The sequence below is a fragment of the Gracilinanus agilis genome, chromosome 5, assembly GCF_016433145.1.
Source record: "Gracilinanus agilis isolate LMUSP501 chromosome 5, AgileGrace, whole genome shotgun sequence".
NCBI lineage: Eukaryota > Metazoa > Chordata > Mammalia > Didelphimorphia > Didelphidae > Gracilinanus > Gracilinanus agilis.
Genome location: NC_058134.1, coordinates 132555510 through 132583240, shown reverse-complemented (window position 1 = coordinate 132583240; position 27731 = coordinate 132555510). Strand labels below are relative to the sequence as shown.

General features: G+C 34.4%; 1 protein-coding gene across 1 annotated transcript in view; it reads left to right on the top strand.

Annotated features, from left to right (window-relative positions):
* The window catches only part of CPED1 (cadherin like and PC-esterase domain containing 1), a 411868-nt gene that overhangs the window by 164837 nt on the left and 219300 nt on the right, over positions 1-27731 (top strand). Inside the window, exons 7-11 of the mRNA XM_044678790.1 lie at positions 14258-14400; positions 16051-16123; positions 18040-18207; positions 21201-21305; positions 23223-23392. Of these exons, the coding sequence (XP_044534725.1) occupies positions 14258-14400; positions 16051-16123; positions 18040-18207; positions 21201-21305; positions 23223-23392 (659 nt within the window). The remainder of the gene's footprint in view (positions 1-14257; positions 14401-16050; positions 16124-18039; positions 18208-21200; positions 21306-23222; positions 23393-27731) is intronic.

Sequence of the window (27731 nt, the reverse complement as noted above, 5' to 3'; positions counted from 1 at the left end):
TATTTACTACACTACCAGCTGCCTTTGTGAATACTGAGTGCCCTTCCAACTAATCTATTGGGGAAAGGAAGAGAATCTAAGACTTGCTTATGGCTATAGTGAGTTGGGGTGGGAAGAACTTTGAGAGAATAAAAAAGGAGGCATAGAAATTTCTTAATGAGAACAAAACAAACAAAGCAGGAGTCAGAAATAAATGTGAGTGATCACTTGAAAGAAGATGAGATGAGATGGTCAACTAAATTTAATTCAGAAGAGAAGATGAAGAGAATAATGTTACAGAGGAAACTGCACATTCTGTCAGATGAAGGTAATTCAATATCTTAGAGAGAGCTATTTCTAGTCAGTGGTTTGGATAGAAATCAGAAGACTTGGAATTAGAAGAGAGAAATGAAAGGCAGAATTACATTCTAGATGTTCACTTTGAAGAGGACAGAAGGTTCTTAGATTACTTTTTACATAAAATAGGTGATTTCTTTTAGAAAGAGAAAGCTAGGCAGCATCACATGCAGAGTTAGAGTAAAGGAACCAGGATAAGAATAGACTCATGAAAAGGAAGAAGAAATAAATGGAGATTGGAGAGAGAATTAGAAAGGGATGTGAATCAGAATAGGAGGAGATCCATAACTGGCTTTCACAATGCAGTGAAAGGAATAATGTACTGGAGAGTTGTCATGTCAAAACTTATATCTGATGGGTGGTTTTTTCCCCCTAGAGTTGAATTTTTCATGCTTTGTATTTCCTTTCCCTCAAACAATACGTGAAATCAGTTATCTGCAAAATCCCTATAGCAGAAAGTTGATATATTTAATTTATATGCTTTTCTGGGAACAGGTTATTTAAATTTAGCCTTAGGGTCAGCAAACAATTCAAAGTTATATCCATTAAAATTTTGTCAGCAATCATCATATGTGGAGACATTGAATTTAGGTATGAAATATCAATTTCATTATAATATTGTTTAGATTAATAATTTAAAAATGTATATCACAAGTAAACATGCATTATCTTAAGCTATAACATCCCATATAATGAATAATGTTTTGATTTAGCTTCCATAAAGTACTATGTAAAAGATACGAGAAAAAATTTCAGCCCATGGTAATAAAAATGCAGAGAAATTGTTAGACTTCATTACCATAAGAACCATGTATAAGTAAATGATAAATTATTTGACTATTTATTCATGATGCAACAAAACTCATTAGGTTTTTTCGAGTACATTTTTTCTTCTATTTTAGTATTTGATGTAACAATAAGTCCCCTTTAACTAATTTAAGAACATTTTCTCCTTTAGTACTTTCATGTTGATTTGGGACTTTAGCCATATATAAATTGGCTAGTCTTCCCTAAATGTATCCATATTTTCAAAAGCTTTGCATTGACCTGATGAAGAATGATTTCCACTCAAATATATTTTCTCTGCATGGCACTTAATAAAGGGGATTAATGGTGGGAAATTTCCAAGAAGAGCTGTCAGAATTTAGTTTACTAGTGATTGTTACAGAAGGTCCATACTTAGCTATAATGGAAATAATATGTCTTGGAGTAAGAATGCTATCTATAAAGGGAAAATAAGTTGGCATATACATAGAAGACCAATGATAAAATCTTTACAACACTGGCTTTTATTCTTTCCGTTTGAATCTCTGAGCTCCTTAATATTCCTCTGATCAGTTCCAGAATGGATAATAAAGACTATATATCCATTTATGGAAAAGACTAAGGATGATAAGCTGGAGGTCCTGCCATCCCAAGCAAATAATTGAACTTTTATACCACTCTCAGCTCTATGAGTATTATATTGTACTTCTGATCAATTCATTAAGATGCATATGTGAGAATTTTGTATTTTGAATTATGAGACTGATTGAACCATAACAAATGTGTGTTCTGAATTCTGAAAGTTTAATAAATGGTTCAAAAGCTTAGATTTCTTTAGGGAAGTACATGTGAATGAAATGATTCATGCCACTGAAATGCAAAGTATATTTAAATAAATGTAGTTTTTGATCTAATGCCAGGAATGGGAAAAAGCATTCTAATTTGGGTTTGGCCAATTAATTCAGTGGCTTACCCTAAAGGAAGTCAATTATCAGTGAGCTAAAACAAATGGTGAGAATACTTATATTCTTAGATCATTTGGCTTAACAAGAAACTCATTCTTAATCCATATAATTTGACTTAGATAGCAAAGAAATTTTCTCAAATTTTCTAATAAGTAATTAGTCTACATCAGTACTCAGGTTTGTTGGATTGATCTTTTAGAAGAGTGAGCTGAAAGGGCATTCATTTGGGAATACCAAGAGTTTTGTCCCCCTCTCTGTCATACTCTAGTGCTGATTAATTCAGCCCCTACATTCCTGAATATAGCACTATCTCATGTGCAATAGCAAATTCTGCCCACTGATCATGGTAAGGCAGCAAGGTGCAGTAGGAAGCATACTAGATTTCAAATCAGAAGATTTAGGTTCTAGACCTGGTTTTGCCACTTACCAGTGATCTGAGTGCATCACTTCATCTTTTTGATTCCCAGTTTCTTCATTTGTAATATGAGGACCATAACACTGGCTATAGCTCTTTCACAGGGTTGCTTTAAACATCCAATGAGTTAATGTATATGCAAATGCTCTATAATCTATAAAAAAAAAACTAGAGAAATGCTAGTTATTATTTTTGTTGACTGAATGGAAAACTACACCCATATGTGTAATTGTTAAATTGAGCAGTTTTCCCCCATTTCTCAATTAACCTTTCTATCTAGAATTTTCCTCTTTTTCTCTGTTAAATAGCATTTCTTACCATATATGGGAAGCTTGTTAACTCTTATTTTCCCCTTTAGTGCCAGGAGCAGACTCAGACAGGCAGGTCCTATGGCAAATCTACTTTGGAGGTCTTCCAAGGTATGGACCATGCCTTTACCCACAAGCCCATGGCTACAGCCCTCTCCTAATTGAGCGCACCACTCAACAACAACTCCAGTTTTGTATGTGCAAACATTTCCACTCATGTTTACATTCCCACAGGAACGTGCATTTTCAGTGCCTCCTTCCCCACCCTCCCATCCTTTTGACCCCCTTTCCTCAACCTGCAAATCTTGAAACAATCTCAAGTAGGCATTTATTCAGAATATTACCTTTGTCAAATTCCAGGAACTTAAAATGAATCTAGTCTTCACATTTGAAGTCAGACAGGTTTCAGAGAAAGCAATTGTTAATATACCATGAACTAGTATTGGACAGTATAAAAATCTTGTGCTATTTTCTCATTCAAAAAATTTCATGATACCATGGCTACATCTATATGGAACTATGAGAGCAACCATTGTTGTGGCACTCTCTAATCCATTCAAATAAGACAGTTAAGCCAGAAATCACATTTGATCCTTTCTGTGGAATTATCTGACAATTTGACTGAATAAAAGAATCATCTGATTGCATGGGATCTTTGGAGCCACTGTAGACGATGCTCAGAAATAGTCCTTATTAAACAGACTTTGTGTAGCTATAACATAGGCATCACTATGGGCCCTCCGTATTTATCTTAACATGTCATGCATGTTTCTCAAACATAAAATTGGTCATAATTTTGCCTTATAAATCACATTTTTAAAGAGAGCTTCGAATTTATGTTTATAACTTATGATGATAGCATTTATAAGGGACTTTACAAGACTTCCGTATTTATAAGATTTGCCAAATCCTTTATAAAGAGGAACTTTATATGATCTCCCTCTCATCCCTCATCTTTGAAGATGAAGCTGTTGCAAGTAGATTCCGGAGACAGTCTGGTCACTGAATCTAATTTAAGAAATAACTAAGCAGTAAAACATTAACTATGGTAATAAGGAAATATTTTGACTTTCCCAGCATTATAAAGTTTTGTAGGTGGTTAAGCCACATCTGATTTTGAAAATCATTTTATGAATGATTCTACTGTAACCATCATTTTTGAACCTTCAGTCAAATGAAAACTAGTTAATTCATGGGAATACAGTTGCTGGATTAAATGTATCTGTAACAGCTTTTGCAAACTCATTTCTAGTGTCAATATTATTCTTTATTCTCTATAGATAAAATTTTTTATCTCTTGCGGAGTGAAATCTAAGCAAATTTTAGTGGCTTTTGGTAAGTTTCCAATCTGTTCAACTTTACACATAATTCAGAATTGTGAAGGTCTCAATCAGTAGTCTTTTGCCACAGTTGCACTTCAAATCAGAAACTTGATTTTAAGAAGTTTCTTTGATAAGATTATTTCCTTTCTTCTGAAATTTCTTATTCTGCCTTTACTTGGTAAAAGTTTTCTATTAAATTAGAACTCCCCTTTTCAAAAATCAATGTCAGTAACTCTGCCCTTTTTTCAAGTATCTTCTAGTTATTAGAAATCCTTTTGTCTGCCATTTTTTTAAAACTGAAAGCAAAAGAGAAAAACACATTGGTATAAGGAAGAAAATTGTGTTCTACAATAACAGTTTGGACCATTTTCTCTGTGATACTAGAATATCATAGGTCAAGGGAGGCCTTGGGTTTCAAAAGATTTCCCTATTTGAATCTATCTTATAAAAGTTTCCTACATTTTTCTTTTACTCTATGCTCACTTTTCTTTGTCTTCTTCTTTACAATGGATGTTTATATATACATATATACATACATATGTAAATATGTGTGTATATATATTTATATACATATAAGCACACATGTGTGTTTGGGGAAGTGGCTTAGTTTATAGTGAGCTAGCTAGCATCTGAATCAAGTAGATTCAAGTCCCATCTCTGACATATACTGGCTATGTGACCCTCAGTAAATTTCTTAATCTCTCAGTGCCCTGGGAATTCTCTAAGATGATATGTTAGATATGACCTTCCCATCTGGAAGGAGTTTGTACACCTGAGATTCTCTCCACAGATGAAATCACAGGTTTAGTCTGGGTCAAAAGCATATAACCATATGTGTATATGATTTATTGTTTAATTTACATTACTATTTATTTTATATTAATTGTTATTTAATTTAAGATATATTTAATTTAGGTTGTCTGACAATATAGATGCTGTAACAGCTCGAGCTCTTTCCAGGTTATTCCCTTAAATATATGGGGATAAACAAATGGTGACAGTTTGATAATCTGATTTTATGGCCATTATCTTTCATGTGCATTTTCTGTGACTTATAGGACTGAATTCATTTTGCACTCACTTTGTGTTGCAATTTTCCATTGAAGATGGATGGCAAACAATTTGTAAAAAATGTCACATTAAAATGTTTTAAGATCTACTTTATTTATTTCTGCCTTGCTTCTAAAACACCTATCTCCTTAAGAACTTCTAGTTTTCTATTAATAAATGAAAAAAATCACCAATTACTAGATGTCATGGTATAAAGCATATAGGAGTCCTGGTTGGTTTTTAAATCTTCTTTTGCTTTTGAGTCATAGATTTGGAACTAAAAATGGACTTTGGAGATTATCCAATACAACCTTTACATTTTACAAATAAGGAAACTGAGACCCTGAGGGATTACATTATTTTCTCACAAATACATTGGTAGAATCATAGTAGAGATAGGATTTGGACACAAATCCTTTGATGCTATACCCAATACTCCACACTAAGCTACCTCTACTCCACACTAAGCTACCTCTGCAGGAAATCAGTTTTTTTCTGAGCTCTCCTTTCATTATTTGTCCTTGAATTCAGAACATTCTTAAATGAAGAGGAAGGTCTAGGCTATGATTTCATAAGTTTATAGGATACTGGTGACCTACTAGACTAATTTTTTTTATTGTAATGAACCAAATAAAACAGAGCAGTGTCTCAATGATTGGGGTGTTTGTTTTATTAAACAGACAAAATAAGCAATGTCAGAGTCTTAGCTACAGAGAGCTGGTAGGGACCTTAGAGATTTTTCAGTCCAATTTTCCTTTGTTTATAGATGAGGAAACTAGCAACCAGAAATATGTAATGATTTGTCCAACATTACATAGCTTGTTGCTGGAAGAGACAATTTTCAAATTCAGATTTCCTCGAACCCAAGTCAAATCAACAAGTGTTTATCAAAAACTTACTATATGCTATGAACTGTGCTGGGCACTGGTGTTACAAAGAAAAACTAACAGTCCTTGATCTCAAGGAGCTCATAGTCAAATGGATTCCAGTATCTTAGTGCCCAGATTTTGTCTTCCCATTGTACCATACTACACGAAGGTCACTGACTTCTGAATAGCTGAGATTTTAATCAGGTTATTTTTCCACCAGACATGGAAAAAGATGCTAATGTCTTTGAGTCCTTAAATCTAGGCTTTTAATTTCTGGGTAGGTAGAAGTGCCTAAACATACACAGAGGCCAAACAGGCTGATTTAACCTCACCATCTGTTGCCTTCACTCTTATTCAGGTGTTACTGAAAGAAAGTAGAGGAAACCACACTATAAATTTATGTTCCATAACCTCAACTGCTTCAAGGGAATCCTTGAACACCTCCCTAATTATTCATTTTCTCACTCACTACAGAGGCTCTTCTAACCTTTTCATTCTTCTTTAAATTTTCTATGAATCTCCTTCCCCTTCCCCTCTCATCTGTGAACATTGACTAATAATTTTATTGAAAAAAAATTGGGACTATTCACTAAGAGCCCCTTCTCCTCCTTTCCCTTCTCCTCCTCCTCCTCTTTCTTATCTTATATCACCCAGCTAACTTCCATCATGATCTCCTCTTTCAAAGTTATTTCACATGAAGAAGTGACTCTTTTCCTTGCCAGGGCCAATCCCTTTAGCTGCACAAGTGATCTCATTCCATCCTGTGTTCCCTGTCTTTCTCTTTTTTTTTAATCTTTCCTTGCCTATTTTATGCCTTCCCTATTGCCCATAAATATGACCATCTCTCCCCTAACCTGAAAAATAACTCACTTAATCCTTCTATCTCTGTTAGCCTTTATCCCAAATCTTTCTTCCATTTTATGGCTAAACTCCTTGAGGATAAATACATTAGGTTTTTCCACTTCCTTTCCTCTCACTTTATTCTTAATTTTCTCTAGTCTGGCTTCTAACCTCATCATTCAACGTGAACTTCTCTTTCCAAAGTTAGTAGCAGGGGCAGCTAGAGTGACTCAATGGATTGAAAAGAGATCCCGGGTTTAAATCTGGTCTCAGACACTTCCTCGCTGCGTAGCTCCCATTGCCTAGTCCTTACCATTCTTCAACCTTGGAACCGATACACAGCTTTTATTCTAAGATGGAAGATTTATTCTAAGGGCTTAATTTTTTTAAGCCCAAAGTTACTAGCAAACTCCTAATTGCCAAATCTAACGACTTTTTCTTAATTTTCATCTTTCTTGACATCTCTGCTGCCTGTGGCACTGTTGAGCACTCTCTTTTCCTTGATAGCATCGTGTTTTTTTTTCCTTTCTATATTTCTGTGACATCGTTCTCTCTTCTTCTTGTCCTCCAGCCTATCTTCCCAGTCATTCTCAGTGGTGTCCTAGGCCTGTATTATCCTTGGCTCCTCACTCTCTCTTACCCTTCTTCCCAGCCCTCTTATCCAATTTATTGCTAAGGCCTGTCAATTTTACCTTTATGTTATCTGTCATATGTACCTACTTTTTCCCTTCGATACTGTCACCATCACTATCTTTGTGCAGGAAGTTATCACCTCATCTAGACAACTGAAAAAAGCTAGGGCTGGCCACAAGCCTCTCCCCACTCCAGTCTAGTCTCCTTTCAGCTGTCAAAGTAATTTTCCTAAACTGCAAGTCTAACCATATCACCCTTCCTTCCCCTCCTCAATAAACTCTAGTGACTCCCTATCCCCTCTAGGATCAAATAGAAAATCTTTTTGGGGGGACATTTGAAGCCCTTCAAAACTTGCCCCCAACTTCCTCCTTACCTCCTGCCTTTCTAGTCTTCTTATATCTTATACTTATATACATAATCTGTAATTCAGTGACACTGGCTTCCCTGCTGTCCCCACATCAGACCCTTCATCTTCTGACTCTGATTATTTTCACAGACCGTCCTCCCACCTCCAATGCCTGGAATTCTCTCTTTCCTTATCACTGACTTCTTCTAAGCCTCTGATAAAAACCCTGCCTTCTATAGGAAGCCTTTCCTGATCCTCTTAATTCTAGTACATTCCCTCTGTTGATCCCCCACCCCATTTATCCAGTATATAGTTTGTTTGTCCATAGTTATTTCCAAGATCTCTTACATTAGACTATGATCTCCTTAAAAGCAAAGACTATCATTTGCCTTTCTATCTCCAGTGTTTGGCACAGTGTCTGATATATAGAGGTTGCTTAATAAATAGTTAGTGAATAATTTTAAGTGCTGTGGTAGGTCATTTCCTCAATAGAACTTCCCTGAACAAAATCATTATTCTCCATTATACTCCACCTCAGATCTTTTCTTTTCTTTTTTGTAAACCCTTATCTTCCGTCTTGGAGTCAATACAGTATATATTGGCTCCAAGGCAGAAGAGCGGTAAGGGTAGGCAATGGGGTCAAGTGACTTACCCAGGGTCACACAGCTGGGAAGTGTCTCAGGCCAGATTTGAACCTAGGACCTCCAGTCTCTAGGCCTGGTTCTCAATTCACTGAGCTACCCAGCTGCCCCTGCTTCAGATCTTTTCAAGAGTTATGCTCATCCTGACTTTCCTTCTCACGCCTGCAGTCTTGGCATCCAACTTAGTAGCCCTCTCTAGTCTTCAAAACTGACTTCTAAATTTCCTATGAAGAGCCTGAATCCTGAACTCCAAATTCCTTGCCATGTGCTTTAAATGATAGCCTGCTTCTTTTCTGTTCTCTCTCAAGTTTTCCTAGCTCAGAAAGCTTTGCCTTTAAAGTTCTCTTTTGCCATTAATTAGTAGACACAAATATGGGAGTCCTAGAAATGTCCAACAGCTGGACAAACCTGGATGTGCCTAAAAGTTTGTGTCAGGTGGTCTGGGTAGACTAGCTCTTCTCTGTTGCTGCTTAATTCTCTAAGAAGAGAAAGATCAATGGTAGCACATGCTACACATCCTTTTAGGGAAAGTCCATAGACACAAGTATCAATCAAAAAATTAGCATTTATTAAGTACCTTCTATGTGTCAAATAGCATATAGAAACTAAATGATGAGCTAATCTAAAATTAAAAAAACATCTTCTTTTTGAATTTTACTTCTTGAGGACCATTTTCCTCTTCCTTTTTATACCTTCTCATTAAACATTGGCAACTGCTGACTCACTTTCCCTTGTTTCCTGATTCTGGTCCTGGCTTCTTATGCCAATTCTTCCTTAAGGAGTTCTTGAATTGATGTGGAGATGGGGAGAAAAGCATTCCCATTCTCTGAGTAGCTTTAGTTACATCCTTTTTTTGAAGTTGTAAATTCTCTAGAGCAGTGGTTCCCAAACTTTTTTGGCCTACCGCCCCCTTTCCAGGAAAAAATATTACTTAGCCCCCTGGAAATTATTATTTTTAAAATTTTAGTAGCAATTAATAGGAAAGATAAATGCACCTGTGGTCATCACTACCTCCCTGGATCTCTTCAGCACCCACCAGGAGGCAGTGGTGCCCACTTTGGGAATCACTGCTCTAGTGCATGTCTTCCTATTCATTCTCATCCTCTTTTCCTATCCCTTTCTTCTATTTTTCAAAGTTCATTATGTCCTAATTTCAAAATCTTCTACCTTAATTAAAATCACCATGTACCATGAAAAAATGAATATTTCCTGGAATTTATTAATTTTTTAATATTTCCCCATCTGTAATTTCATAGCAGGGATTTATGTTTCACCAACACTTTACTGTGTTGACACTTATAATTAAGACATATGGCCCTAAAGCTCAGAAATAAACTATCCGCTATATGCAATCAGCTTCAAAGTCCTCTTAATTCCATCCCCACAAATTCTCTTACATCTGTCCTCTCTTTTCCACTTGTGCTGCTGTCATTACAGTTTAGGCTCTCATTACTACTCCTCTATACCTTTGTAATAGTGTCCTAGCTGATTTCTCTTCTACTATTCTTTTTGCTGTCAAATCTATGTCTGTTATAGCCGTCAAAATAATAGTGCACAGGACTCACCACATTACTCCTCTGTTTCAAAGCTTTTGGTGTCTCCTTATCACACATCGGATAAAAATATTCTCCTTCCTTTGGCAATTAAGGCCCTCAACAATACATCTCCAAAATTGCTTTTCCAATCTTTTTCACAGTATATCCTTGTACATATTCTACATTCCACTCAAACCAGATTGCTATTACCTAAATTTGTTTTACCTTTTCCTACTTCTATATAGCCTCAGAATTTCTAAGTTGCAAGGGGCTTCAGAGGTCAACTGGTCCTACCCATATCTGAATAAGAGTCTTTTCTAATGTATCCATGGTAAATGATCACTGTTTTCTACTTGAATGCCTTCAAGAATATGTAATCCACTACCACATTATTCAAAAGGAACATACTACATGAGGTATCACTTGAGATTAAGAAAAAACATTTATATACGGAATCCAAGAGATAGAGTAGGGAATGGAAGGTCTTAAGATTGAAATGACAAAGAAACAGAGAAACATTTTCAATGAGAAATAAAAGGGGAGTTGATTAAATAGATTGGTGTGGGTATACAGGTGACCCATTGACATAGATTTAATGGGCATGTATAGACCATAGAATCAAGAATAGATGAAGGAAAATGAATATAGAAGTTTGGCATAGTCACAGAAAAGTAATATTCAAAGTGAGCTGACTTGTAAGAGGGAAACTAAAGACAAAAACATGTAGAATTATAATCTATACTGGATTAGGGGGAAAAAGTATCAGAGGAGGAATAGGATTTCAAAGGAAGCAGAGTTATTCCACTCTATTTTGCTTTTGTTTTTTTTCTGGAAAAGAGAAGGATCTCATGGGAAAACAATACACACATGGATAACATGGAAATAATAGCTGAGACCAGTAAATAAAAGTAAGAAGTACCTAGGTGCCCTTGATGACTTAAAGATGTGGGACCAAAGAAAACTATTCCTCAAGGTTCTGAAAGACCTAAAATATGTAGTTCCTGAACCAGTCTTTAAATGAAGATCATTCAAATGGGAGAAGAACTTCAGGACCCGAGAAGGGCAAATGTTAACCCAATTTTCAAAAGAGTCTGAAAATAACAGTAATTTGGACTTTGATTCCTGGAAGAATTTAATAATATATTATTATGTGTATGATTAATGAATATCTAGAGAAGAGCCAACACGACTTTTTCAGGAGCAGGTCATTCCAGTATAAATCTATTTCCTATTTTGACAAGGTTTCTAGACTGGTAAATCAGAGGAATGTGCTATCATAGGCAAGGCAGCCAACTGGTTAAGTGTATTAAGAGCATGGAAAATATCTGAGCATAAGAAAAATTCAATTTCAACTGGGGAGATCTCTAGTGAAATGCTCAAGAGATCAATGCTTGACCCTGTGCTGTTTAACCTTTTTTTTTTTTAACAATATCTACATCAAAGAGCATAGATGCCATGTTTTTCAACTTAGCAAAAAACCAAGAGCTAGAAGAAATGCATAACATGTCAGATGAGAGACTGGAGGATTTAAAAAGATCTTGACAGGTTAGAATATTGAGCTAAATCAAACATGATGAAACAATATGGAAACAGAAAAGCTCTACACTTGGGTTTAAAACAATCAACTTCATTAATAAAGATGAAGGAAATATGGCTAACTCACAATTTATCTAAAAAGATTTGGGAATTTTTTTTGGTGTACAAACTACATATGAGTTAATAGTGAACTATAGAAACCAAAAAAGTTAAAGTTGATTTAGATTATATGAAGAGAAGTGTGGTGCCTAGGGCTAGGGAAGCAATAGTCTTATTTTACTTGGACCTGGCCAGACCACATTAGGAATATTATGTTCAATTTTAAGCGCTACAGTTTAGAAAAGATAATAATAAGTCGAAGAATGTCTGAGGAAGAGAAACTAAGGTGGTAACGGACTTTGACATCATGCTACATGAGAATCAGTTGAGAGAACTGGAGATTCTTAGCTTAGAGTAAAAATCACTTAGGTGCATGTATGATAGCTGTCCTCAAATAGTTAAAGACTGTCATTTAAAAGAGAAAGAAAATTTTTCTCTATTTGGCCCCAGATGGAGGATATGGGGAAGTTAGAGAGGCAGAATTAGACTTGAGGTGATGAAAAGCTTCCTAATAATTCTTATCACAGTGTAGAATGGGAGGCTTTGGAAGGTAATGGGTTACCCCCTAGTATATTTAAATAAAGGCTAGATGGCAATTTGTCTGGTACATTCTAATTGTTCAGGAACCAGGTAAATCAGTGATTTACCTGACTCAGAAAATCAGTGATTTGATAACTTGACCCTTAAAACTACTCAATTCAATTTTAATAAGTTTAGCCCATCACTAACCTCTTTGGACCCTGACTCTGGGGCTTTGGAGCCTGACTATAATCCATTGTGTTTAAATATGTCTCCAAGTATTGAGTTTTTGAAAATTTGATAAATAAAACTTCTATGCCAATAACTGAATCATTTAGGAAAAGATTGAATTATATGAGATCAAAGATGTAACCCTCCACTCCACAAAGACATTCATTCATTAATCACTACTACTTTTTGGTCCATTGCCTGGCCTAATGACTCACAAATACAGATGCTTAATAAATTCTTGATGAATTCATTGGGTCCTTGTTAACTGGAATTTCTCCTTCCATATTTCCACCTGCTAAAATATTTTCTTTCTTCGAGGCTAAACGCAGGTGACTCCCATCCCTTCAACCATTGTTATAGCTGCTCTTTCTATATGAAAGTGATCTTTATATGTCCTATATTCTTTTGTGTAGACTTTTCTTTGCTCTTATCACATTCTTTTTTTGTTAAACTCACTGGTATGTGTCTTACACTCCCTAATAACAGACTTTAAGCTCCTTAAAGGTAAAGACTACATTACTTTTCATTTTTCTATTCCTAGTGCTTGCACATATTAGGCCTACACATTTTTAGCCACTTAATTGAAAGTAAACTATAGTCATATTCTATATACAAGTCCTTTTTCCCACCCTAAGACTACTAAACCTTCCTTATATAAATATTCTGAAGATATTCAAATGATTAAGTAATGTTTCAACACATTAGCAATATTAAATTATTAAATAATGTAACATTAAACTGTAATAATGATTTTTTTAAATACTAAAATGACATGTGATGTGAAACTCTTACTTTGAAAATCATAACTCTGCTTTTTCTTCAGTTAAGGCTGTTGAAATTTCTTATTTCTCATTGACAATTATATTTTTTATTTAGTTATTTTTCATTTGATCATTTCTTCATATATTCTTTTTATTTCTCGAAATGAGAAGAGAAGTTAGAGGAGAGAAGAGGGAGAATCCTAGTTACCATCTGCTAATAAAGTTCACATTTCATTAGGTTTCTATTTTTTATCTGGTGATGGCTTAGGAATCAAGCGCTTGCTTGTCTTGGGGTAACTTTTGTTTTGTGTGAGTTAAGCATACATTTCACATTTATTATTTCCCTCTGGCAGACTGTATTAGCCAATGCATTTCCTTATTAAAGGAAGGAGAGATGTAATCTTATGCAGGCAAGAGGGATTTAGTTTGTTCTTCTAAAAAAGATTAGTTGATTCCCACCACCTGTTTCTAGGAAAGATTTTTCTTACCTTTGTAACTTGTAACCAGTTCTGATACAGTGAGATAAAAGATACAAATTTGAGCTTTCCTACTTTTGTAGAAAAAGAATAAGAATTTTATCCTTTTCTTTCTGTCATCTTGCTAGATAAACAAAGTTCTAAAAAAAAATGTAAGAAATCTGACTTAAAGTGGTTAGGACTACACCAGAAAATCGAGGAGAGTGGTGATCTTTTTTTATATTACCCAGTTCTCAAATTGCTTTTATCTCGAGATATTTAGTTGTGATGTTTATGTAATTAGATGCAGTAAAATAAGACTATAATTATGGTGTGCAAATTAAGAGAAATTTAAACAGCTTGACTTTTTTTTTTGCTGTATTCTTGTGACTTCCTGAGAAATAAACACAAGGGATATTGCCGACCTAGTACATTGTAAATCCAAACATGTATTTGAAAGACAGATAAGAACTGATTTCCCTGATTAATTTGACAAGTTTTGATTTATATGTTTGGAACAGAAGAAAGCTCAATTTCCAGAGAAATATTTTCAAAGGTCACCTTTGAAATGATGCACAAAAATGTTTGAAACCTTTAGTTTCAACAAATTAATCTATTCCGTTGTTCACAGCTGCAAACATTTTTTGAGACATTCCTCCGGGTCAGTTCTCCTCTTCAGGCCTTTGATAATATGAAGGAAGCTATAAGTAAACTTCTGCTGGCAGCTGAAGCATTCAGTGAAACATCTACTTTGGGACCAAAGACCATCAAAAGGTAAATAATAAACCAAAGCCAAAAGTGCCTTCATTAGGATGACTTTTTGCCCCAGGGTGAGCCATGTAGAAGGGCTGACCTGGGATCCCGGCTTCCCTGACTGCTTGGTTCCCTCTTCCTGGGGATACCTCCTACCTTGTCTCCTCCACTTGATGCGGGTTGCCATGGCAGCAGTCTCATCTCGGGATGTTTTCTTCCCCTCTGTGAAGCACAGGTAAGTTCCCCCTCTCCCTTTCTTCCACTATACTCATTGCTCTAGAAATTACTAGCTACAGCTCTGAAGAAAAGGAAACAAAAATGACCAAAAATTGACTGTATAGAAAGTGCAAGGCAGTAAAATTATACAGTATAAGTATGCAGCTAGGTGGCAGAGTCCATAGAACACTGAGCTTGCAGGAAGAAGGATCTAAGTTCAAATCCAGCCTTGGACACCCATGAGGTGTGTGATGTTGAGCAAGTCACTTAACCGCTATCTGACTCAGTTTCTTCATCTGTAAAATGAGGATAGTAATAACATCTGCCTCCTGCGGTTATCATAAAACAAGATAATATTTTTAAAGCACATAGCATGGACTGGCTTTTAGTAGGTGCTTAATAAATGTTCGTTTCCTTCCATCATTAAAACACCTATGCTTCTTTGAAAGATATTTATGATATGACAAGGAGCAATAAATGGGAGTTTCAGAAAGGTAAATTTAGACAATGTAAGGAAAAACTTCCTAACAATTCCAAAGTGAAATAAGCTGCTTTAGGAGAAAGTGGCTCACTAAAAGTGTGTTGTAGTAAAGATACTTAGCTGTATGGATTTGACTAGATGGTCAGCCTCTAAAGTTCCTTTTGACTCTGGAATTCTGTGATGCTACAAACGTCTTGTCTTACATATTATATGGTTCATCAAATATTTTAGAATATATTTCACAACAATGGAAATAAATCAAATGAATTATAAGATTTTTGCTTTCTTCAGTTTTTCTTCTTTAAACCAAAATATCCACCAAAATTTCAAGTATGTTGAGTTTTGATTTTTAGGTAGAAAATCTTATTAATTTTATTTAACCTAATTAAGCAAAATAGTTAATAAAACCCTATATCTACAAAAAATGACTTAATTTCTTTGTATCCTATAGCCAAGTATGAGATATTTTAAATTCAAATCAAAATTGCTTCTGCCTTTCTTGGGAAAATTTAAAATGAAAAATAATGAAAGGAACATTGAGTTTGTCAGTATTTTACATGATTATTAGCCAAATCTGTCTGTCTGTCTATGTATCTATGTATCTACCTATCCATCTATCTATTTAATATTGAGGGTGTGGCATAGGGAAGGTGAGATATTTCTCACATAAGGAAGTTGGGCATTTCTAGCTTCTCTTTGGTAAGAATTTTACAATATGGTTTTCAATGTTGGATTTGTGGGATGCTATGAATTTTCAGATTGATTCAATGCGATTATCAAAAAAACTTCCAAATCTAAATCCAAGTTTTAATCATTGTATATTAGTGAATCCATTACTTCCACCTTTCCTTTATTATTCTATTTAAAATAATTATACTCAGTTGATTATAATTCTTTTAGCAGGATAATACCAAAAAGGATAAAGATAATGAACGATGTAGGTTTTTTCACGCCATTCTATGTTACTATTTCAGGTGCAGATTATGTTTTCAACTTTTAACATTTGATATTGATTATAGCAGTTCTTTGAACCCATTAATTCTTCAGGTAAGTATGTCAAACACAGACTATTATCTTTCACGAACAATAATTTGGTCTTCTGGGTTAGAAATTTGTACTAAGCTTTTATGTGTCTAGTTTGAGTTTATGGCATATGTATAGTTATCTAGCATCAAAGGCTTATGATTTAGTCCTTTTGTAGTAAAGCTATGGAGGTGTTAGATTCATGCATTTACTTTTTTGATGAATATTGATTAAGTGGCTACTCTGTATAAGACACCAAGCATACTCTGACCTGTGTACAGGAAACCTAAATTTTACTGGACTGGGAATCAGAGAAATGTATATATACTTAGAGTAGTATAATACTTAAAGAATCATAGATTCAGAACTGGAAGTTGATCTTAAAGTTCATCATGCCCAATGCCCCCATTTCACAGATGAGGAAACTGAGGCCCCAAAATATGAAGTGACTTGTCCAAGGTCATGTAGCTATTAAATATCTGAGGTAAGGTTTGAACCAAGGTCTCCCTGACTCCAAGTCTAGAAATTTATTGCTGATGCCATGTAGCCTCTTAAAAATATTGATAATGAAGAACTAAATGACAAATAGGTTTTTTTTTTAAGTCAAGCTAGTAGGAAAGGAACCAGGAGAGAACTGTGCCATGGGATAGAAAAAATTAAGAAGAACAATTGAGAAAAAGGTTTTGGTTTTAGCGATTAATAAGACTTTGGTGATCTTTTAGACAATGATCTGTTCAGAATATGTCCTCTAAGCTCAATTTTAGTAAGTCTAGAGAAATGATTATGTTTCTTAATTATTCCTTAACTACTATTTATAAAAATGAATTATCGTAAAGTAAATCAGTGGAGAAAAGCAGTAGCATATCTACTCAAAAATAGCAGATAATCCAATCCATTTGTTGGAGTGTTGTTTAATATACACAAGAGCTTCTTACATCTTCTTAAGCCAAAGGTTAGGCTTGAGCTAGCCCATATATTTTAAAGAGTTAAGTGTTGTTTTTTTTTTTAACTTAACTCAGAACATAAGTATAAACATTCATGCTTATTAAATAAACTATTTGCATTTAAATTAATTAATTTCTGGCCAATACAATTGAATTGAATAGCTCTGAGCTTTTTTGAAATTTAATTTTCCTAGTAGGAAACACATGTAAATTGTACTTTGATGCCAGTGTTATCTACTCTAATAATAGTTTCTTTCTCCTCCATCTAATTAGTTGATATTTTTCTTTTCTTGTGCCATCTTAAAACAGCTCTCAGAAATTATTTTTAGAAATAGGAAATTAGAACAGTTCATTGGCTGAATCTGAGTGGAGTTGTGCTTTTTAGGGGGTGGGAGGAAAGGAAGAAAACATATGTTGACCCAAATACTCAAAACTGGCAGTCAGAACAGCCCAAGGGATCAAAGTAATTTCCAATTTTCCCCTCAACTTGACACTTGATTGTTCTTTAGAATGCTGTTCTTTAGAATAATGAGGCTATTTTCATATTTTGTGAATGAGACATCTATTTGAGCAAAGTGCATTAAAATTATTAATCTCATAATGCTAAAGTTTCCTAAATCAACTTCTACATACGGTTGGTAAAATCATTATTTTACACACAAATAATTTCTGCTAATTTTTAACCATGTTGATCAAACATAGTGTCATAATGGAAAAAAGTGTCTTAAGATGAAAGAGTGCTGTTTCTAGGTGGATAAATTATAATTATTATGGAACATTCGCTAATTTTCTCATAAATGAAAGATTTATGTATTTTTAAAACTTAGTACTAATCTTTTTGAGATTGCTGTCCTCCAAAGAGACCACTAGAGGTCAGTTCTGATCTTTAATTGTAATAGAAAATGACTTCTGTCTTGGGAAGAATAATTCTCCTGAGTTAAAATAAATCATCATGAAGACATTTGCTCTAATTCTTTTTTTTTTTCTTTTACAAAGGTGCATGAGAATTTTGATTTTCAAGTTGATGACAATCTTAATTTGGAGGACCAAAATACAAAAGAATTCCTTTTAAAAGACACTTTCAATTTTCTCTTTGCCAACGAGCCTTCACTATCTATTTTTTCTGAAGCACTTCAAAGAATTTACAGGTCAGATATAATTAAGGTAAGATTATATTTTATATATGTGTATTTAATATTTCCTCATTTGTAATTAGCCTTTAGCACATGTAGTCTTAAAGAGATATATGAATGTTAGCTACTGATATTATTTGGATTCTTTGAGACCTTCAATTTTATCTTCAAATGAGAATAATAATACTTTTCCTACACAATTGATACTCCTGTTCTCGCCTCCTTTCCATCAAATTCTGGGTGAAGTAGCCCTTTCTCTTACTAAGGATAGACCCCTAATGTGCCCATTTCATCCTAACCCCTCTGGTATTCTCCAGCAGATTTTATTCTGAATCATTCCATCTCTACCCCTCATCTTCAGTCTTTCCACAGATAATTCTTTTTCTATTGCCATAAAAAATTCCAGTGCATCTCCTATCTTAAAAATAAAAACAAGCAACTGAAACAAAGGCTAGGAGGAGGAGGGCAGAGCCAATATGGTAGTGTAGCAGGAAGGGATGACATTCCTGGGTGGTATACAAAGATGGGAGGAAATTCAAAAGTAACAGAAGTTTGGCTCAGCACCTAGGAGCAGAGTGGGGATCTCAGTCCTAACATCTAGCCCAGCTTTCAGGGGAATAACCATATCAGGAATCCTATACCAAAAGGGAATCTACAGTTCCATCACTCTGAACCATAAAACCTTTCTAGCAGCTGATAGGAGCTGACTCCAGCAGGACTTTGTTGTTGCTTTAACCAAAACTTGGGTTATTAAAGGATACAAATTTGCAATTTTCAGAAGAAATCAAAGCTATCTATAGTCATATGAAAAAATGCTCTAAATCACTATTGATGAGTATTCCTATCTCGAAGCCTGGCACTCTATCTACTGTGCCACCTAGCTTTACTTTACTTTATTTTAAGGAGACAATAAAGTAGAAAGAACTCTGGATTGAGTGCTAGGAAACCTTGGTTTTAGGAAAAGCTCTGCCAGTAACTAGCTACTAATGTGCTCTCCTACTAAGTGACTTTGGACAAGCAATGTTAATCTTCAGATTTACATGAAGCTTGCATGGTTCAGCAGAAGGTTGCTGCCTTTTTGAACTGAAGGGACTTGGGTTCAAATCCCAATTGTAACTTCCTGCCAATAAGACTTTGCATCACTTAGCTTTTTTGACTTCTGTTTCCTCATCTGTAAAATAAAAGGATGGGATTAGATGACTTCTACTCAGAGATCCCTTTCAGAGTGATGGAATGAGTCTTTGATCCTCTCTAAGCCTTAGTTTCCATGTGGTTTTGAGGTTTCTCTTAGCACTATTTATAGAAGGAATCTTCCAGAGTTTTATCAAGAACTTGAGATAAATATTATTAGTTGGTATCAAAATCATTATTTGTAATGCTATAATTCAGGAAGATATCATAATTGGGGAGGGGAGTGGGAAGTTGACACCCCAGAATCAGGAGAAATCTGGGTTTGAATCTTGCCTCTTTCACAAGCTGTGTGATGACGGACCAATCATATATCCTCTCTGAGACACTCATCTGCAAAATGGACATAATATTTATGCCATCTATTTCACAGGTATATTATGAGGGAAATACACTACAAACTTTAATGTAAGATATAAATGTGTTATCATGAATTCTTTGTGTTTCTTAGAAGTGGGTGAATATAATTTCTGATGTATTTTTCCAAGTGTCCTTCCCCATTTATACTACTCAATTTGCTTGGCCACCTTTTTATTTTTGTAATCATGGAATAAAAAGAAAAGACAAATTTCAGCCTAATCTTGTTGATCACAAATTCACAATAAGTAGATGCTAAATTAATGGGTTTAAATCTATTTTTTAAATTGACACCCACATTTTCTTTGAGTGTTACTAATATTGGAACAGGGTAAAAGTAAATGTTACCAAGTATGAGGGTGCTACTTACATAATACACTTAAGACTGTTTCCAATTAGAAGTTTCTCTCTTTCCAAATGCTAATAATAGAAAAGCCATTAGAATCCAGGAAGCATAAGATAAATATGAAAAAAAGATGATAACCAAATATTGAAGGTTTAAAAATGGGAGTGATTTGTGTATGAGGGAAGGGCGAAGGTCCCAGATTGTCAGTTTCATGTAGTCTTTTTTGACTCGGTGATGTTTCCTTTTCTTATTTTACCAAACCTGCTGTCATTAAAGCCTGGAACCACAAAATCCCAAAGTAGTGGTTATCTTCGTACTTTCTGTTCCCGAGAAAGTATCAAAACAATGAGTGAGGAGAAATGTTTGTTGATAGAGAATGCCTCTTTATTTTGAGTCTCAAATTGGTCATAGAGTCTTGCACGTAACCCTCAGTTCCAAATTCCACCTCTGTTTTTGGCAGAAAGCATATTATAATCGGTGTCTGAGAATGTTCTTCTTACATCCCAAACCTACTCTTTAAAATCTCCTTGACCGCCAAGAAAATTGAGATGCTGGGTTACCTGGGTTCATCTTGTTAAAGGATGTTCAAATATGAGAGTGTTTCCATTGTGGCTCATGCTACCAAGATAACTTACCATGCTTTGAGTTCATCATCCATTTCCTAAGTTAGTTCAAAAGAATATCTACAGATAGTCTCTTGAGTTCTTTGTACATGGTAGGAACTCAATAAATCATAGCATCTAAAATGAGAAGTGATACCTTAGAGATCTTGTAGTCCAAGCCCCTCATTTTACAGATAAGGAAAAAAACACAGTAAATTAAAATGATTTCTAAGCAACAGTTATGTGCAAGATGTTGTATTAGACACACTAAGTTTTACAAGATACTTTTCTCACAACCACCATTTGGGGCAGGTAATTTATATTTGTTATCATACTCATTTTACAGATAAAAATTGAGGGTCTCTCAGAAGTTCAATAATTTGTTTGATCTTTCACAGCTAGTGTCTGAGACAAGACTGAAAAACAGATTTCCTATGACTGCCTCAGTCCAATGTTATTTCCACTGCTGGTTTAATAATTTTAATTTCTTTGTTTGAATCTTAAATAATTTTGTTTGCATTTTTCATGCAGGATGAAGGTTATCAAAATGAATTAAATCCATGCCTCTCTTTAGAAGAGATAAATTCAATTATGACATTCATAAAGGAACTCCAGGGTCTGGGACAATTTCAATTGGTAAAACAAAATTATTTTTCATTGTTATGTTGTTGAGAGTGTAATAGAATAACTATATGTATGTACACATAATATATATGTATACACATAGATATATACTGTATATGTATGTTACATGTATACATCTCTGGATAGATAGATAGATAGATAGATAGACAGACAGACAGACAAAATCTTGAATTCAGGCCAGCTGCAGATGTTTCTTTAAAAATATTGAAAACTTATAAAACCAATTTCTCTTTCTCAGAGAACAAAATGGTTAGGAATCAAATTCTTTGGCTAATGATTTTGCAAAATAATACTTGACTTATCAGAGGTAGGAAAGTGTAGCATTAAAATAACTGACAAAGTTTTAAATTATTCTTCTCATAGGAGCAATGCTAAAGAATTTTTAAATTTTCCACCAATACTTGAGTGAATTTTCTCTTTATTAAAATATGCTATTGTTTTGTTGATGAGTCACATCTAACTCTTTGTAAGCCCATTTAAGGTTTTCTTGGCAAAAATACTAGAATGGTTTGCCATTTCCTTCTTTACCTCCGTGTACAGATAAAGAAACTAAGGGAAACAGAGTTAAATGCTTTGACCAGAGTCATATAGATAATAAGTGTCTCTGAGGCCATATTTGAAGTCAGATCCTCCTGACTCCAAGCCTGCCACTCTATCTGCACCACTTAGTTGCCTACCAAAATTTATGCCTTGCATATGTCCCTCTTTTTTTTTTTTTGTGGAAGACTGGAAATGTCAGACTAATTTAGAAAAGTCTTTAGAAAGTTGGCAAGTTTCAGTTTGTCTAACTGCATCAAAATGGAGTAGAAGAATAAGGCAAATGGTTAAAAATTATAGTGTCTTAATTGATTCCAGTCCAAAAATGGCATTTTTTCCTTAGCTTCTGATAATTGTCAAAACAACATCAGAAGAAGCTTTGTTGTTTCCATACCTACATTTTCAGTACCTATTTTTTTTTGCAATATATTCCTTTTTTTAATTGGCTAAATGAATAAATCTGAATTTTCAGATGACTCTATTGATACAAACTCTCTTTTTTTAAAGAAAGGCCTACTCCAAAAGTTAATCATTTAAATGTAGTGAATCACTGATTTAATAATGATTAATTTAACATACACAGGTTTTAATAAATTATATTCTAATAAATGATGGATTAAAACACCATGAATGGTAATGTCATATTGAGGATTTAGGTTAATATATTTGACTATATTTATGAATGCCAGGACATGAAAACACCACCAGTTTAAAGATGTTCTACAATTTGCCTCAGGCTGAAGAAGCTTTTTCTGATGAATTCAAAGGAAAAGCATTTTCTCCAAAGATGATTCTTTCATAAATACCAGATTCACCATTTTCCAGGACTAAATTAATTAATGCCCATTTTTAATAGTATTTTTTTGGACACAATACAAAGAAAGTGAAATAGACCTGGTTCTGCTTTTCTCTGAGTTTATGAGCCTTATAAGATAAGACATCATGAATGTAAGGAACATCTCCCAAGATTCTTACATGAAGACTTAGAAAACTGTGTTGGGAAAAAGAGTAACTGTATCTCTTCCTTGACTGTCAGGGTGGTGAGAGAACAGCCACAAACTTCCTTTGTTCTGTTGGCATTACTTATTATGACCTAAATAAATTCCAACCAGAAGGAATTTCTCTTCATCCTCTCATCTGCCTGATCAAGTACTCATGTGCTCAATTGAATACTATTTTCAGTTGTGTAGGGAACATCATGTAACCATTCAAAAGTGGATTTTTTGGCCATTACTTTTAAAATATTTTCTTTTTAAAATACTGAACTGTGTAGCATTCCACAAGAGCATTCTATTTTTATTTTGTTCTTTTTCTAAAAGTTATTCTGATATTCTTTACTAAAAGATTTATGTTTGTTCTATTTCTTTTCAGCTTCTCCCATCAACTGATCCTGGGATTCAAGCTTTTATGCATGAACTTTATTATGTTTCAGATCCAATGGGAAAACATGATTCAGTTCTGACCCAGCACTGGTCCCTCTTAAATTTATTCAGACAATTACAGCTCATGAATAAAAATACTCAGCTCTCTTCATTAGAATGGTAATGTTTACACATTTGCTGAGAAGTTCTTTTTCTTGGGATAGGAGAACTATGTAGAAAGGCTAGGTACATCAGAAAATCTTCTGACTAGAAAGGTTTGATTTTAAATGGCCTTATGCACAGTGTCATGGGGTATGGGGGAAAGGAGGAACAGGAGTAACTGATGCTCTGAAAATAACTCACTCCAAAGTATGCAAACCATAAAGCTACTAGGGGGTTTCGAAAAGAGATAAAAATATAATAAGTTGCAAATCATTCCTATGTAAGAGCCAATAATGATTTTCCTATAAGGCAATGTTTAGAATGAAATTTTTTCAGTATGGTGTCATTTTGATATAAATCTGAGGTGGAGGAACATGAGAGAAGCTATGAAAAATAAGACATGAATTGAGACTTTCATGAACTACCAAATACTTATCAGCCTGAGACAATAACTGGATTTATTTTGTTGGTTTGTGAACACCAGATGATAGAATGAAACATTCCCTCTAACATTATATCATCTTTAATTTTTCCAACTTCCTTAATGGCTTAAGGGTTATTTTGTTGGTCAATACTTTTAAAATATTGTACCATTATATGATCTTTAATTCATTCAACTTCTCTACTGGCTCAGGGGAGCTTAGCACAGCCCAGACTATGTTTGGCTTTGGAGTCACAAAAACATGGGTTCGATTCCTTTCTCCAACACTTACTAGTTAATGCTAAGCACAGTACCTGGCACATAGTAGACTTTTAATAAATGTTTATTCAGTCGAATGTGACCATAGGCAAGCTGCTTATCTTTAAAGTGCTATATGTAAATACTAACTATTATTGTTATGGAGAAACATTATAGGAATTTGTTATCCTTCCATTTCCAAATAAGGATCATGTCAAACACTTCAGACAAATGAAAATCTATCTTTAAAAAAAAAAAAAAAGGCTTTTAGAAAAGATAGTACTTCTATGGAGTCCTTCAGGTCTCCTCTAATTATCCTCAATATCAGGAATCATCCGTTGTTTAAATCTAACTTCACTTGTTTTCCAATGGAGATGGAGAGTAATTGGCCAGCCCCTTTTCTATAATGACCTGATAAGTCTTTATGTGGTTATTAGAACTTCCTTCAGGGATATTTTAGAAGTAATTTTAAAAAGTCGTGATCTTAAGAAAGAAATAATTTTTCTTCCTCAAATTAATAGACCTGGTAAAAGGTAGAAGGGTTTGGGGCTGAGAAACTTTTTAAAAATGTTATTCCTCAGTGTTATTTTATATTCATTTCAGCTGACACACATAATCAGTGATCATTCCAAATAATAGCTAATAATAATAATGAATATTTATTAGAGCACTTTAAGTTTTGTGAAGTGCTTAGCAAATAGTGTCTTTATTTGATGTGTACCCCAAACCCGTTGAATTATTATCATTTATCCCTGTTTTACAAAGAACCTAAAATGGAAAGAGGGTGAGTTGTCTAGGGTCATAAAAGAGTAAATATCTGAGTTAGCATTTGAACTCAGGTCTTCCCAACTCCAAGTCCAATACTCTATGCACAGTAGCTTTTAAAATTACTTTATTTCATAATTCATATTAAAATACTTGTAGTCTCCTATTTTGGTGAGTTTTCTCACCAGTCAGCTTTTCCCAAGCTCTCAAATTTCAGCAAGATACGATAATGATTAAGTTCTATTCCTAGGAGGGAGTTAGGGCTCAATTCTTGCCTCTAACCTATTCAATGACAATTTTAACTTTAAAGTGAGTATTAATATATTTTCTTTTATAGGAGAAACAAGAACAGTTTAAGAGAATTACCTCTGAAACAAGCAAATCATAGGTAAGGATAGTTGTTAACAAATAGTCATAATTAAAAATCTCACCCTTGGTCAAATTCATACCTTGAAAGAATCATGGAGGATTTCCTACATAGTGTTGTTTGAAAACTGGGATTCAGCAATACTGACAAGTCCACAGATTTCTCCATCTCAAATTCTACCCCAGGAAGAGTTTTTTTTAAATTCTGCCCCCAGAAAGGTTTTGTACAATTACAGTGCCTAGATGCCATGATCACTCACTTAATTCTTCAGCCTTCAGTAGCTTAAGACTTAATTACTTATATCATCATAACGACAGGAACAGAGAAGGGGACATCTCGTTTAACAGGGAATTGGTAGCAATTGTGGGCTAAGCATAGTTGTAAGTTTTGAAGTAATAGAATTTAACATCTAAACAGACCAAACACAAACCTTCACACTAGTACTTTCCAGCTCTATGTTGTGGGAATGAACAGTAGTAGTGTATAAAATGGGAACTGATTCTCATGTTCAACTGAAGGTCTTGGGAAATATATTTAATCTTTCTAGACTTCAGTTTCTCTGCTATAACTGAGGGGTTTGGATCTCTGGAGGCATCCTCCAACTCTAGTTCTCTGCTCCTATGTGAAACATAAATCTTAAATTAGGGATGATTGGTGGCAACTAGGTAGCTCAGTAGATTGAGAGTTAGATATAAATCTCAGGTTCAAATCTGATCTCAGACACTTCCTAGCTGTATGATCGTGGGTGAGTCACTTAACTCCCATTGCCTAGCCCTTACCACTCTTCTGCCTTAGAGCCAATACGTAGTACTGATTGTGAGATGGAAGGTAGGGGGTTAAAAAATTAGGGATAAATATTTGCTTTGCAAAAAACTGATGAATGTCTTTAAGAAGCAAACTACCCCCTCCCCAGATATTATAATGCAATTTCATTAGTAAAACACAGTTTACACTCAAATTTTCTAAATTATATTTCCTATGAGGTATACCCATAGTATTTCCTTTGTATAAATTTAGATAAAAATGTGATTTATCTTTGACCTGGAAATAAGTAGATCACTTCTTGTCATAACATGCTATATTGGACCTTTTTTTAATTACTAGGATTTACTTAGTACATGTAAATTAGTATAAATTAAATTAGTAGTAATAATTACATCATCATTAGGCTTTTTTGATTTAGTTGTATAGTTTGATTTTTAGGTAATACAATATCTCCACATCCATCATTCCAGAGTAAGCGAATAATCGTTTCTCCTCAAATTTTGCAGTTGCTTTGTACAACAGAACATTAAAACACAGTTTAATAGAAAGAGCAAAGACTCTGAAGAAGATCTGAATTTGAATTCTGACCCTGTCCTTAGACAAAATGTGAAGTTAGACTCAGTGACCTCAAAGATTCTTCCAGCTCTAAAACTATAATCTTACAGTCAGAAGTACTCTTTCTCAGTGTGTACTCCTGATCTGAAGAGAAGTCAATCCTTTTGCTTTCTTGTCTGAATTCTCTGTTTAACTGTATGTAGCCTCCTCTGGGGCCACTTCAAGGAGGACTTCCTTGAAACACTTTAATAGCCCTCTAGAAGAGGATGACATTGAAAACAGACTCAGTAGACTGGTCGAATGTAGGAGCCTGGCAGAAATGATATGTCGTTAATATGCTTATTTTTCTCTTTACCTCATTTATTTTTTTAAATACCTATTGTTATAGTATAGATCCTACTATTATCGTATCAGATAGAGTGATTAAAAAGAATGTCAACAGCTTCTCTCAAAGAGCTTGTGTGGAACCTTCATACATTCCCTATAAAAGATGGATGGAATGAACTTTCTGCCACTAACTGGGTAATCATCCATGGATTTAGGCTGCTAACATTAGCAGATTAGCAGTTGGCTCTCTTACTACTTCCTCAGTGGCCCAGTGAGAAATAGAATCAAACACAGCCTACAAGCTAAGGACCTCACAGGATATTTAAATGATTTTGTGCAAGGAGAGCTTAGAAATTAGGTTACAATTTTATCCACTGTTATCTTCCCTTAGTTATCTGCTTGTGGGTTACTAAAACCGAGACTGCTTGGAGGACAACCAATGGATTTTATCCCTGTGACTCAATGGCTGCTTATAGCCTTCATTGCTCTACAGTTTCAACCTCAAACATTTTCCTGAACTTGTCTATCACTGGAGGAATCTTAAACAGACAATATAAATAAATAGACAATAAATTGGGAGCAAAACAGGAGGATGAGAGAGAATTATATTGCCTTTTGTGAATTATAATGTTTTTAATAATGTTAAAAGTCCTCCCCAAAACAAAGATTTCTCTTTTTCATGACAATATCTTGTTAGTTTAGGATAGCTTATAGCTAGCTATAAGTCATAAAGCAAAATGGTCTCAAAAGAATTAAAAATGAATATCACACAGAGGACCAGGTAGAGACATGCTGTGTGTAATCAGTCTTAAATATATGACAAATAAAACATTTTGAAGGACTGGTATAAAGAATTCATCAAAGGAATATATATGTGAAGAATTAGAGTGAAATGAGAT